The 12,157-nt window shown below is 44.9% G+C and overlaps 7 protein-coding genes across 7 annotated transcripts; 3 read left to right on the top strand and 4 right to left on the bottom strand.

The window, feature by feature from the left end:
* Positions 1-457: 457 nt before the first annotated feature.
* On the bottom strand, positions 458-1,012 carry I203_106004 (uncharacterized protein; the record flags this gene model as incomplete). Its single annotated transcript, XM_065517884.1, has 1 exon — positions 458-1,012. The coding sequence occupies one exon, from the start codon at positions 1,010-1,012 to the stop codon at positions 458-460; it is 555 nt and encodes a 184-aa protein (XP_065373188.1).
* A 194-nt stretch (positions 1,013-1,206) lies between these two features.
* Positions 1,207-1,657, bottom strand: I203_106003 (uncharacterized protein; the record flags this gene model as incomplete). Its single annotated transcript, XM_019147777.1, has 2 exons — positions 1,207-1,279; positions 1,344-1,657. 2 exons carry the CDS (start codon positions 1,655-1,657, stop codon positions 1,207-1,209), a joined length of 387 nt encoding a protein of 128 aa, XP_019002695.1.
* A 958-nt stretch (positions 1,658-2,615) lies between these two features.
* On the bottom strand, positions 2,616-3,191 carry I203_106002 (uncharacterized protein; the record flags this gene model as incomplete). Its single annotated transcript, XM_019147776.1, has 1 exon — positions 2,616-3,191. One exon carries the CDS (start codon positions 3,189-3,191, stop codon positions 2,616-2,618), a length of 576 nt encoding a protein of 191 aa, XP_019002694.1.
* A 1,337-nt stretch (positions 3,192-4,528) lies between these two features.
* I203_106001 (uncharacterized protein) lies at positions 4,529-5,284 on the bottom strand (the record flags this gene model as incomplete). Its single annotated transcript, XM_019147775.1, has 1 exon — positions 4,529-5,284. One exon carries the CDS (start codon positions 5,282-5,284, stop codon positions 4,529-4,531), a length of 756 nt encoding a protein of 251 aa, XP_019002693.1.
* A 1,187-nt stretch (positions 5,285-6,471) lies between these two features.
* Positions 6,472-6,968, top strand: I203_106000 (uncharacterized protein; the record flags this gene model as incomplete). Its single annotated transcript, XM_019147774.1, has 3 exons — positions 6,472-6,708; positions 6,771-6,839; positions 6,915-6,968. 3 exons carry the CDS (start codon positions 6,472-6,474, stop codon positions 6,966-6,968), a joined length of 360 nt encoding a protein of 119 aa, XP_019002692.1.
* Positions 6,969-9,199: 2,231 nt separating this feature from the next.
* Positions 9,200-10,995, top strand: I203_105999 (uncharacterized protein; the record flags this gene model as incomplete). The annotated part of the gene is made up of 4 exons (XM_019147773.1): positions 9,200-9,684; positions 9,772-9,875; positions 9,937-10,692; positions 10,772-10,995. The coding sequence occupies 4 exons, from the start codon at positions 9,200-9,202 to the stop codon at positions 10,993-10,995; spliced, it is 1,569 nt and encodes a 522-aa protein (XP_019002691.1).
* Positions 10,996-11,550: 555 nt separating this feature from the next.
* I203_105998 (uncharacterized protein) lies at positions 11,551-12,033 on the top strand (the record flags this gene model as incomplete). The annotated part of the gene is made up of 1 exon (XM_019147772.1): positions 11,551-12,033. One exon carries the CDS (start codon positions 11,551-11,553, stop codon positions 12,031-12,033), a length of 483 nt encoding a protein of 160 aa, XP_019002690.1.
* Between the last annotated feature and the right edge of the window lie 124 nt (positions 12,034-12,157).

Raw genomic sequence — 12,157 nt, 5'->3', positions numbered from 1 at the left:
ATAAAGGTGATATTGAGCGACATCAGTGGCATTACCTCTCCTTTGAATACAGCATGACAACTTGCTGTGAACATGGTCATTCTGCTCTCAGTGTTTTCGTAGACTGACTGCGCCACGTCAGACGGTCCGAGTAAGTCTTGACAATGATGTCTGTTGTAATCGATGTTACATAGGAAGTAAACAAGAGAAAGGTCTGGGATATGAAGACTTTCTACCTTAGTCACGCTCCCACGACATGTGTACATTGACATCTGTGAGTTATATCAACACAGATGACCGCTATAACTGGTATAGTGGTGATCACAGAAAATGAGCTGTTCCTGGTGGATATGAGTTTGAGAGAGAAGGAATATATTGGAGAGAGATACATCTTTGAATATGAAATGCTCCCGGAATACAGTGTACTTCCCACCAAGTGCCAAAAAGTCTCAACCGTCGGGCAGATGGCCTACGTTTCTCACCCGGACGAGCAAATGAGAGAGGTAGAGTCGAGGCTATCCGGCTGTATAGGATGCGATCTTTCCATAATCGGTCTGCAGTTGCCCACAGCCAAGGGGAAAGACGAAGAGTTCTGCTGCACGAGGCGGTCCTGGGTGACATCAGCAGTCTCTTGACATGGTCTTGCTGAAAGCCAGCTCAGGTTGATTTCGACGGGATCGCCATTGTTATTTTGTATTGTGAAAGATATCCCTGGAATAGTGTGAATCTCGAAATTGTCGATATCAGCAGTTCCGTAGAGAGGGATGGATGGTGGATCAGGAGTTCTATCCAAAAGAATTTCCCCTTGACTCATTCGTCTGCCACATCTTTGAACGGCTTTCAGTACTTCAAAATTGACATGTGTATCGAACTTTGCGTAATTAGACGCATTACGTTTGTACTCGAAATTTGTGAGCCCTGAGCTTTGACTTAATTCGGAATTGAGATGAGACACAATCTTATCTGAGATTGGCCGATACCACACTAGCGCGTTGTCGGGAAGATCGCAAGTATGGGGTTCTGGTATTGTCATGTCAAGAGAGCGGGCGATATCGACCCTGTGAGCGTATAGGCTCCTTTCGTTGATCTCCCTCGAGCCATCTGGCAGGGTTCTGTGATACGATCGGCCAGTGGGCTCCTTATAATGCACCGTTGTAAAGTAGCTAGGAAACCCAAGCAAAACCGCTGAATTTGGTTTGACAGCATCCTTGAAAGAACCGTAGTACTCTAAGATCTCTTGGGTGGTCTCGATCTTCGATAATGAACGGATACACCGAGAACGGTTGAAGTCGATATATTGCTGGTTGTACATGTGGTATATCCGATCAGCTTTCTCGCCGCTAATTATATCCTCGTATACAGACCGTTGACGGAGTATGGTATTACAGTATTCAAAAAAGGCGGTGCTATCATATTCTTCACAAGGAGCGTAGTATTGATATGATTGAGGAGACAACGCTCTTAAAGGTGCCGCACAGATTGCCCGGCTCTCGATAATTCCCTGCCTGTCATATCCAAGTATCTGCTTGGTTAGATGCTCATCGGAGATCTTCTCCGGTCTCGATTCGGTGAAGGTACTCCTGAGATAATCTAGATATCCAACCTGATTTGCCCAATACAAGTGCTTCAACCCTTTTTTCTGTGAGTCGAGTGCCACAATCAAGCTTGAAGACGACATTTTGGTTTTCGAGATGTTTTGGTTGGATGGAGATGGAGGATATTGAAGCGAATTGGTAAGGATGAGATGAACTGTGATGTCGTACGCGAAGGATTTATTGTTGACTCGGTATGCACTCAATATCACTGCACGCAGGGAGATTGTTCTCGGGTGGCTATGATCTGCAGATTCCACTGCGCACTTTCGTAAAACGCTCTGGATTGACATCTTGAATCATCCTTTCTTAGGTGATGATGGGACAAATGAGGTCATACTTCCTTTGTCAAACTCCTAATACTTCAGTGGAGTTTCGCTGACGATGTTCATGTCTCTTTGCACCTTGCGAATGTTTGAACTAGCCGCCTGCAAGCCCACAAACATGATCATCACGCAAGGTTGATTCCGCTGAAATGCTAGATTACTGAGAGAACGTTTGACCTCGTATCAACTGTGCATCACAAGACCATACTGATTTATTTGCACAAAAGCTGTACTCCTCGAGATAGACGGACATGAGGCTATAGTCATGAAAACAGAGTAGATCTGGTATTCCGGCGCTACGGCCTTGCCGCCGAAGCTCTGACGGCTTCTGAGTGTCTCATGTGGCGCTCCGTTGTTCTGCCCCCTCTTCTTCTAGATGCAGCAAGGCCAGCTCTGTGTGTCTCGTCAAGCGATCTTTCGAATACTTTGGTGCAGAGACGTCCGACCCTTGACAATATGTATAGAAATGGGAGAGTCAGTGTATGCTGCATGTCGAAGTTATCCAAACCTGAGGTAAAGGGCAGAGTATGAATCTGCGTATGACAGAGTGTTCTGCTACTTTGGAAATGACATGCAATGCATAAGTATGACTTGAACAATGATACAAAAAAAGACGGGCAGATCTCGAAACGACCTCAGCTTGTTGAACACAGAACTGTTGTCAAATCCAAGGCAGTAAGCTCTCCAAGCCCAGACGAACTTTGACCTCAATACGTGGTCAGGTGGCAGTCACAGCAGACTCAGTGTCCGGTGAATGTGGCAAATCTCGCCAGTACAAATTGACTCGGACAGGAGCGTGGTCTTTCCTGTTGGATCGGATATCGAAGGAATGTGCCTTTTGGGTGTGTGGAAGTGGTTCATCAGGGTCGATTCTAAATGGTGGCGGCAGTGCCTCGGAAAGTGCAGTGTTTTTGAAATCTGAAACTTCATCCACTGGAGTTGTCAATGAGGATTTCCCTTCGGTTATACCCCGACCGGTCTTTTGGATTGCCAGAAGAAGCTCCTTGTTTACATGATCGCAGAAAGAGCCTATATCGGAGCCAAATTTTCCGATTTCATATTCTGAGAGGGTCGTACTGCTTTTAAGGAAGCGATTGAGGTAGGGGATCGCATGATGAGATGCCTTGCTAAACCAGATTAGATCCTGTTCTCTCGAGATGCAGCTGTGGTTCTCTGGAAGGATTAAGTGAGGTGTGAAGACCATGTCAATTTCCGAGAACGACGCTGAGTGAGCTTCCGTTCTGACTCCTTGCTGTCGTCGAAATCTGACGTCCCGACCAACACCTTTTCTCATCCTGACGAATCTATCCGTGAAACCAATACCATCCGTTTCTTATGAAGCGTCGGGAAAGGTGCTGAAGTATTGAAAGAGTTTTTCAGTAGCTTCCACTTCTGAAAGTCTTTTCTCATTTGGATCTCCTTCAAGAACAACTGATTGATCCCTGATGTGACGGGAAATCTCTTGATCAGCTGTACCCTCTATCAAGCGCCAATAATTCTGTTCTCTTGTAAGAGAGCTGGTATAATGGTTTGAGAATTGTTAAGGGTCATAATCTTCGGTTGGGATCATTGTGGATAGAATGTGACTCAATGGTGGATGGGGATTTGCCCACAGTCTATGACTTTGGATCAATTCTTTCCTCCCTCTTCCACAGATCTGCTCATAAAGCTCGTCGGCAGTGATTTCCTCCGTCTGGTTCTCTCGTGAAGCCCGATAAGCTTCATATCTGCTTTGTAGCGAGGGACCAAGGTCACTAAGGGTCATGGTGCTGATGGCATTGGAGTCAGTGACCAACGTGGTAGGAGGGGTGGAAGACATAGTCAGAAATTGGATATGTGGCGTTTCCAAGAAGGTGACTGAGCATCGACCGATGTATAGTTACTGCGCTGTCAGCAGTATCTTTGAATTGGTTGAAATTGTGGAAGATCGTGATGAGATGAGTATTTTAATGCATACATCCTCTCTTTGCATCGTGAACACGATGATTCATTCTTGAAATAGCAGTCTGAGCCCTTGTCCTCATCCAACCCATCGAGGATATGACCTCATTACGATGGATGATTCCACCAAAGGACAAATTCGAAGATCTGTACTACCTGCTTGTAAATTGCAAATATTGATCTTTTTCCATATTTAATCTCACAAAGGACCGGTATCTCCTTTCCATCAACATGTCTGCCCTATCGGCATTGCCTCTCGTAGTCGATTGAGTGTCTCACAGCCTGTCCGTCAGGTAGTCTTGCTCGATGACGAAGGGCCAACAGGACCAAGATTCCAAGCAGCCACTCGGGTGGCTGATGATCTGCAGACATTTTCTTAACCAGAAATTGCTGATGGCATCGATGCATCACAGCTGCACATTAGATCTTTATAATGTATCATGGTCCGTCTCCGTCATGCTGAGATGTATAGAGATAATTCACGAATAGCATATAGGACACATCATGACGCAATGGCAGCCTAAATTATGAAGCATATGAGGTCTAAAGATCATGTTAAAAAGAACAGTGTGAAAAATGACTGCGCAATTCTGGGAAGGAGGCTTGAAGACAAAAAAACGACACCCACAGATACAATGGCTCTGCTCGATGAAGCTCCCTTCCACATTGATCCAGCAGACTGATAAGTTCTCAGCTGTTCAAGATCGAGACTGAGCCATCCAACATTTTGGATATACCGGCGTCCGAAGTGATTGTCTCGGGTACTGCCTCACTGCCACATCCTCCTTCAGCTGATGTTGACTCTGTGACAATCGCAATTTCATCCTGCGTTTTATCAGCAGAAGGAAGCCTCCAGACATGTTGGATTAATATTGTCCCAGCACCTTCAGTTTCTACCTCAAAAGAAACACCGCCTCGGGTACTTGGTATAGGGAACGGCGTCTTAACATCGGTGAGTTTCCGATTCGCCAATTCTTCAAGCGAAATTTCTCCAGATAACAAGCTTCTCCCGGTCTTCTGGACGGATCTGAAAAGCATTCGATTTAGTTCGAGGGCATGTGGGAAAAGTTCACGTGCATGTCTACTGATGACCTTTTCCTGGACAGTAAAGGCTTTTGTATAGATTCCGCTGTCGAAAATCTCTCGAAAACTGTTATCCACTGCACACACGAGGCCTTCCGGAATAGGTCGTCCCCACACTCTGCCTTGGTAGGCGGTAATTCCGTAGTATGTTTTTTGGGGGGGAAAGACGAAGTAAGAACAAGTGACTATATTATGGGCAATGAGGCCATATTGAATACGGGATACATATTCATCCTCTGGATGAGCAATTTCTTGGAAAAATGGCATCAGCCGTCGACCTGGAAATCCGATGTCAGCATGCATCGCATCTGAAGCTTCGGGGAATGTACTGAGGTACTTGAAGCTGTTGGCTGCGGCTTCCATATCGGAGAGCCTGGGTTCCTCGGGAGCTCTATGCCATTCGATTTAATCGATTTTGGATGAATATTCAAGATAATCTGCAAATAGCCCACTGATGATGCTTTCATGTCTGATGATGCGATCTGTATCTCGCTGTCGGCTTCTCTTTCACCCAGGGTAAAATTCAAATGGTAACTTCCGATTAGAAAACTGAGGAAGACACTTGCTCACGAGGGCAGGATTTTTTTTTGCGCATAGGCCGTGACTGACGATTGTACCTTCTCGTTCATTTCCGAAGAGATGTTGTTTCTTGACATGTTCTGGAACATCGGGCTGATCGGAAGTGAAAGTTTGACCGTACGCTTCCACAGCTTGCTGGAAGGAAGATTCGAGCTGATCTAAGCTCTCACATCGAATGGTATTGCCTAATGAATGTGAAATGACGGCAGACATATTGAGCGTGGAATGAAACAAGTACGGCGGTCAGATCAGATCACGTGGATGAGTAAGTGTCCAGAATGGTACTGTAATGAAGAAAGCTTGGAATGTCTGTTGGTGATCGAGCGTGTGTGAGGATAATCATACAGAAGGAAACAAGGAATATTAACCTTTAAAGGGCAGAGAAAGTCTCGATAGACGTTGGTATAGACTAATGCTGCTCTATTCATAGAAGGTGTAGTGGTTGGGAATCGTCACGATCATGTGTACATTTAGGCTGTACCGTTTTCTGGGACAAAGGATCGAGGAAGCAGTCATGAGCATATGACGATTTGAGAGCATGAGCTCGTCAGAGATCCGGGATTGCCGAGTCAGCTACGATCTGAGTCGTTCATCCTTCTGCCCCTCAAGGACGTATGAAGTAAAGCAGAGTATTGATGCGTGTAAACGAGCACTGACCAAAATGTCCATACATGCCGACTCAGTGATCCTCCATATGATATCAGGATCAATTTCCACTTTCGGTTATTCCGAGTATAGATAGTCCTTTGGGTCATTGACAACGTGCAGACCATCAGCAATCATAATGTTCACATCAGCGCTCAGGCGTCACATGTCTTTAGCTGTGGTTCTAGGTGAATTCATGTCACTGAACGATGTAAGAGTTTATGTATCTTGTTCATCTCTCTTTCTTTACTTGATCAACTTTTCACTGCGATATCACCTTTAAACTAGCTTATTGCGAAATCCGGAGTTTGTCTTCCGGTATCAACATGCAGGCGAAAAGGGAACACTCTTCCGACTCTGATCAATTTGTATCCGACGTCGATATCAAACCAAACATCAACGATACACCTGCCAAAAGCAAGAAAACCAAATCAAACACTGACACTCCCACCAAGTCAATTGAGAAGAAACCGAAAGTCCCGCTCAATACCTCGGGTAAGAAAATGGGATCGTGGAGTGGAGAGGAGTTGAAATTACTTTACTCAATCATGTGTCCTAAGAAGGTGATGTAGACATGTTCTTTCGGTCGTTTGATCACATCAGCTCACACGTTATGATGCTGTAGACAGGAATCAATTGGAACGAAGTTGCGAGTCAAATTGAAGGTCGTGATGCCAAGTCCTGTAACAATAAAGTCAGTCATACTTCTTCCCGCCTACCTTGGCACATGCAGTAAAGTAAGTTCAGCTGATGGTATTTGGTCATTTAGTGGACGAGAACTCAAAGTAAGATCCTTCAAGCGATTGAGGATTTGGGAGAGTAAGAGATTTCATGGGATCGTACGATGGTTGAGTACGAGCCAAGCTAGCTTAGGAATACGTCGTACTGCTCATTTATATCATACTATCACCAGTACTCAATCTATGAATACAGATTTACCTTATCTAATCAACTTTCAACCATTTCAATTCTACCAGTTCGTGGTAGAACAGGTTGAAACCCCTTTGACGCCGATTCAGGTACCCGGAATAGATCCCTCCGACCATACCTTAATTTCCCTCTTTCTCCTTCTCCTTCTCCTTCACCGTCATTAGCCTTTTACAGAGGTACAGAATGCGGTACGGGGGTTTCGGTCTGCATGTAAGGATGGTACCGAGACATGACAGGGCATATGAATGACCTAGGATAATCGAAAGAGGGATCTATAAGCTTCTCTACCATGTGTGTGTGTGTCTTTTTTTTCCAGTACTGTAATTTAGTTCTAAGCAGGAAAGCAGTACTCGCAAATTGGGGTTGGACACTAACAAATCATCAGACAAGGTAAGGTTATTTTACCGATCTACTTGGCAGGCTGCAGATCGTTCCGGACGGGAATGAGAGGGAGAGGGAGAGGTACCTCGAGCTCAAGGACAATGCAACCGATATGTGCGTATTGATCTTGATTCCTATCTCAGACAAACTGATATATGTACTTCTATACTTTCGTGGGTTTGTTGTATGCATTATCAAGCAAATTCTTGGTAGCGTACGTTATCTCGTATGATGAGAGTGCAAATTTCTTTTAGTGCAGTTCGCTGAAACCCCCTTGTGTCAGTCATCTCAAAGAAGAGCTTGCATGGTTCCTCCTTTTTTTAGGGTCATCGGTCATACAGTATAGTATCCTGCTTAATTAATCAACTGAGCTCATACCACGTTTTGTTTACATATTAATTTGATTTACTATACGTGATGCAGTGCATCATCATACCTCATACGCAGCATGAACTGGTAAGATGTCTCAAAAAAGCTGATGACTGGAATGAGCAGACAGCAGGCAGGGATGCAGTGCAGTACCGAGGAAAATCCTCTGGGTCCTGATGAATGACGACATGGCATGCATGCAGTGTGCAATTGCCCATGCATGGTGCATGGTTTGTATCTGCATGAGATGGGATGGGATGAGCAGAGTTCAGGGTTTTGGGATTTCAGGTTAAGGGAGGTTACCGTTACAGTAGTAGTAGTGTGAGAGGGTATCACCCAACCCGCAACATCACCGCTGAAAATCATCCTTTACTGGTATTTCATACACACACGGTTCACCAAAGCATTGATTTGGTCATTGGGGAATCTTCATCAGTCCGTACAGTCCATCTTTCATTCCATCGTATACCCACCGACACTCTCACTACATCAAAACGGTCGAAGAACATTAGATATCTGGAGAGTACGATCTTCGTTGGAGGTGAGTTAGTCTTTACATCTCATGAGATAAACAAGGATTTTCAAGTCGGGCATACGAGGTTTTCATTTTCATCCTCATTTTTCGTTTAATTTTATCTTCTTGCACAGTCAAGAGAGACTAGTAGATTCACTAGGAGGACGTACTGCTCTTCTTTATACTTTTTTGATAGCTTTAGATTTCAACTTCAATCGCAGCCTCACAAAATATTGTTATATAGCTTTGGTCATTTCACCTTACCAGCCTTTTTTTCCCCTACGGCTATATGACACATACAAACGCAAAAAGTTCCTTTCATATAATCAACCATAACCAGGCTTAACCACACCACTCTGGCTAAAACCACCTCTTTTATCCATACGCTCTTGGCGTGCGAAGGAGTAGGATCTCATCGCTGACATTGTCGTCTTCGTCGTTATCCACCTATCAGTGTGAAGATATCGACATTGCACACTTGGTCAAGGAGTAACTGCGGATTTACGGCCATCCCATTTTCGTTTAATAATTAGTACCAGTATACACAGCATCAAACAAATAATACAATACTTCAAGATACCCCCATCCCATCCCATTCCGTTAATACAGTACAATACAATCTCTTTTTGTCAGAACCCACTCAGCACTCTTACAAAACGTATAATCAAGCTTCTCCTCATCATACAACTGTAGCATAAAGACCTGTTCGATACACAAGCCATCATCAAACCACTCAGCTTCAAGAAGGGCCAAATCATTTGTTAGACGCACAAAGCTTCCTTGATCATACGCTTGGATCCTCATCGTCCTCGTACTCTAAAGTCAATAACAGCAAGCAACGATTCTGATATACACATAGTATGTCTTCTTCAGCAGCTGCATCTCAGAATGCAGCTACGCCCCAAAGTTCAGTAGCTGCAGCATCGACATCTGCCGCAGCATCTTCCGCCGCAGCTGCGACTTCGTCAGCTGCTGGATCCTCCGCCTCTCAAGCCTCGGCTTCAGCATCAGCTTCAGCTTCAACAGCGGCTAGTAGTACGGCAGCCAGTGCCAGTGCAAGCGGTTCATCATCGGCAGCTGCTTCCCCCACATCTGCATCAACGTCGACATCACAATCCGCTTCCAGTTCAAGTTCGTCCTCAGCAACAGCGTCCACCACTGTTCTATCGGCAGATGTGATAACAACCACAGGGTCAAGTGCGACTTCATCAAGTACTAAGAGTCTATCAGGAGGAGCAATTGGCGGAATCGTCGCTGGAGCGATTGTGGGGATAATAGTGGTGTTTGTTTTTGCTTGGATATGGAAGAGGAAACGAAGGTCCAGAGGAGAGAAGGTACCCCCTCCGTAAGTTTGCGTTACTACTACGTTGCTTATTGCATGCTTTCCTCTCGCATATCAGGTTTGTAGAGACTGATTTTTATTCCTTCGCAGGCCTCCGATGAGACATGCTCAGTCGTCTATGTCTCGGAGTAGGCAATCCACAATGATGGGCGGTGGTATGAACCATCAGCGTCGGACAAGTACATATTCAGCTTGTGAGTGTACTTGCCTCATGTCATAACAGAGAATCAAGCTTATTGTTTGTTGCCTCAATAGCCATGGCACCACCTCGTCCGTCTTCGACTTTCGCTTCTCACTCCCGATCTCCCTCATCTCACATCAATTATCCCATTACTACTATGGCGTCAATGAATCACGATGCATCACCTCCCATGCCCCCTTCGACTTCGTCTACTTCTTCCGATTCGCCGCCTCTGTCGACTGGAGCCAATATTCCCGCTCATCCCTTCCCATCTCCTGCTGCCGGCCACAAACCAACTTTGACCCCAATAGATACCTCTCTGTCTCGAGGAGGCTCAGCATCAAGTGATGATCTCAGAGGAGGACATAAACCCCGTCGTGTAGCTTCGATCGATCGACTACGTGGAGAAGGCAACCAATCAGGAAACGGTTCAGAGCGAGCACCATCACCTGCATCTTCTCGTCATCCCTCTGAATCCGGTGTAGACTATTCTCGAGGTAACTCACCTCATACCTCGATGATCGGTTTACCTTCATCTGGTGGACCAGGTCGGAACTCGTACCCTTCACCTAGATCTTCGATAGGCTATCCCCGACCTGGAAGTATGGCTTCGCTCGGTTCGTCAAGGTATCTCCACGTGGGTCCCGCCGGTAGAGCACCACATCAAGGTAGACCAATACAACTTACCATGCCTACTTTGTTGGGTGCGAGACCAGATGAGAATGGTGATTTCTTCGGACAGACAGGTAGACTTGATGGTGGTTATCAATTAGGATTGGATGAGATGGGTAGGATGAGAAGAATGTCTAATAGACAGTATAATGAGCAAGGTGAGTTAATTCATACATTTCGATGCTAGTCTTGTAACGATGATGATCATCTTGGCTAATGCATTTTTGCATACGTCAGATTATCAACCTTCTCCAATACATACACGAGCACCGTCCAATACATCTTTATCCAATCGATCAAGACAAGGTTCAGACGAAGGGAATGTCCCTCCTATACCTGAATTAAGTTCAGCTCTAGGTAATAGTGGACCACCAAGTAGGAATCAGACGCCTACTCCTGTACCTAGACCACCACCAAAATCGGACGTAGCGGATCCTCATACGGTTTTACAAAGAGAATAAACGAATAAATCATCTCAGAATGGATTGAGGACAATTTCCACATAAGAATTTCATCTGTGTATGGACTTTTTTGATTTTAAACATTTTCATCATCATTTTGTTACCTTTTTACAATCATCATTTGTTACTTTTCGTTACCTTCATGGCTGACACACAAAAAGGCTTGATGTTAAAGCCAATATGAATTTTTCACATTCTACCAAGATACATTACACACGCGTATTTTACAGTATCATGAGTTGGTTGTTTCTTTAGTGTATGGACATTCTTTAGATTTTACAATACAAATCCAGGAATATGTATGCATTAGATGAGCAGTACTTTTTAGTCTGGTACTCGATAAGATGTGACATAGCTTTCTGATGAGACTTCAAGAGTTGACGTTGATCCCTCCACTTTGAGAGCGACAACAACAATCTCGTCGGATAACTTACTCCACAAGAGTAATTTTCCATGCTTTTCTCGTACTTGGAGAAAGTCTTCATTCATATATACATACACGACGTTAATGCTCATCTGTTGAGGATCGTGCTGATCGAGATCATGATCGTACCAATGGCCCCTTCCTATCTACCACCACCACCACCATCATCATCATCAACATCCTCTACTGTCAACCCACAAACATCAACCAACGGCACCACCTCTACTGATCCTGCACCGTCCCTCCAATCGCTCCTGAACCAACAGCTGACAATCACCCTGCTCGATCGTCGTACGATCATAGGCTACTTGATCTGTATAGACCACGATCAGAATTTCATCCTTAGGGATTCAGAAGAGTACAAACCCCTTTATCCCAAACCCATCGAACAGCTTAGCTCGGAAGAGATAGAGAAGTGGGATGAGGTGAGACAGAATCGAATTGATTATTGGCCCAGATCAGATCCTGAGGCTATATATGCCACGGACACCGCCCTCGGGCGAGGGTGGGGAGGAAGAAGTGTAGGATTGGTTTGTATAAAGGGAAAGGATATCGGGACAGTAGAGGTTGATAAAGGTGTTTGGAAAGGGTTAGGTGGAAGTGTGAAGGATTGATGCATTAGTAAATTCATCGTAAGTAGTATCATTTCAACTTATCTCGTAGCTGATATCGTGATTTAGGGAAGTAGGTCGATACACCTCGTCCGCCATCTCAGTAATGTACTATACATGATTTGGT

The sequence above is a fragment of the Kwoniella mangroviensis genome, assembly GCF_000507465.2.
Source record: "Kwoniella mangroviensis CBS 8507 chromosome 1 map unlocalized Ctg02, whole genome shotgun sequence".
NCBI lineage: Eukaryota > Fungi > Basidiomycota > Tremellomycetes > Tremellales > Cryptococcaceae > Kwoniella > Kwoniella mangrovensis.
Note: the sequence above shows the minus strand (reverse complement) of the source record. Positions and strands in the feature narration are given on the sequence as shown.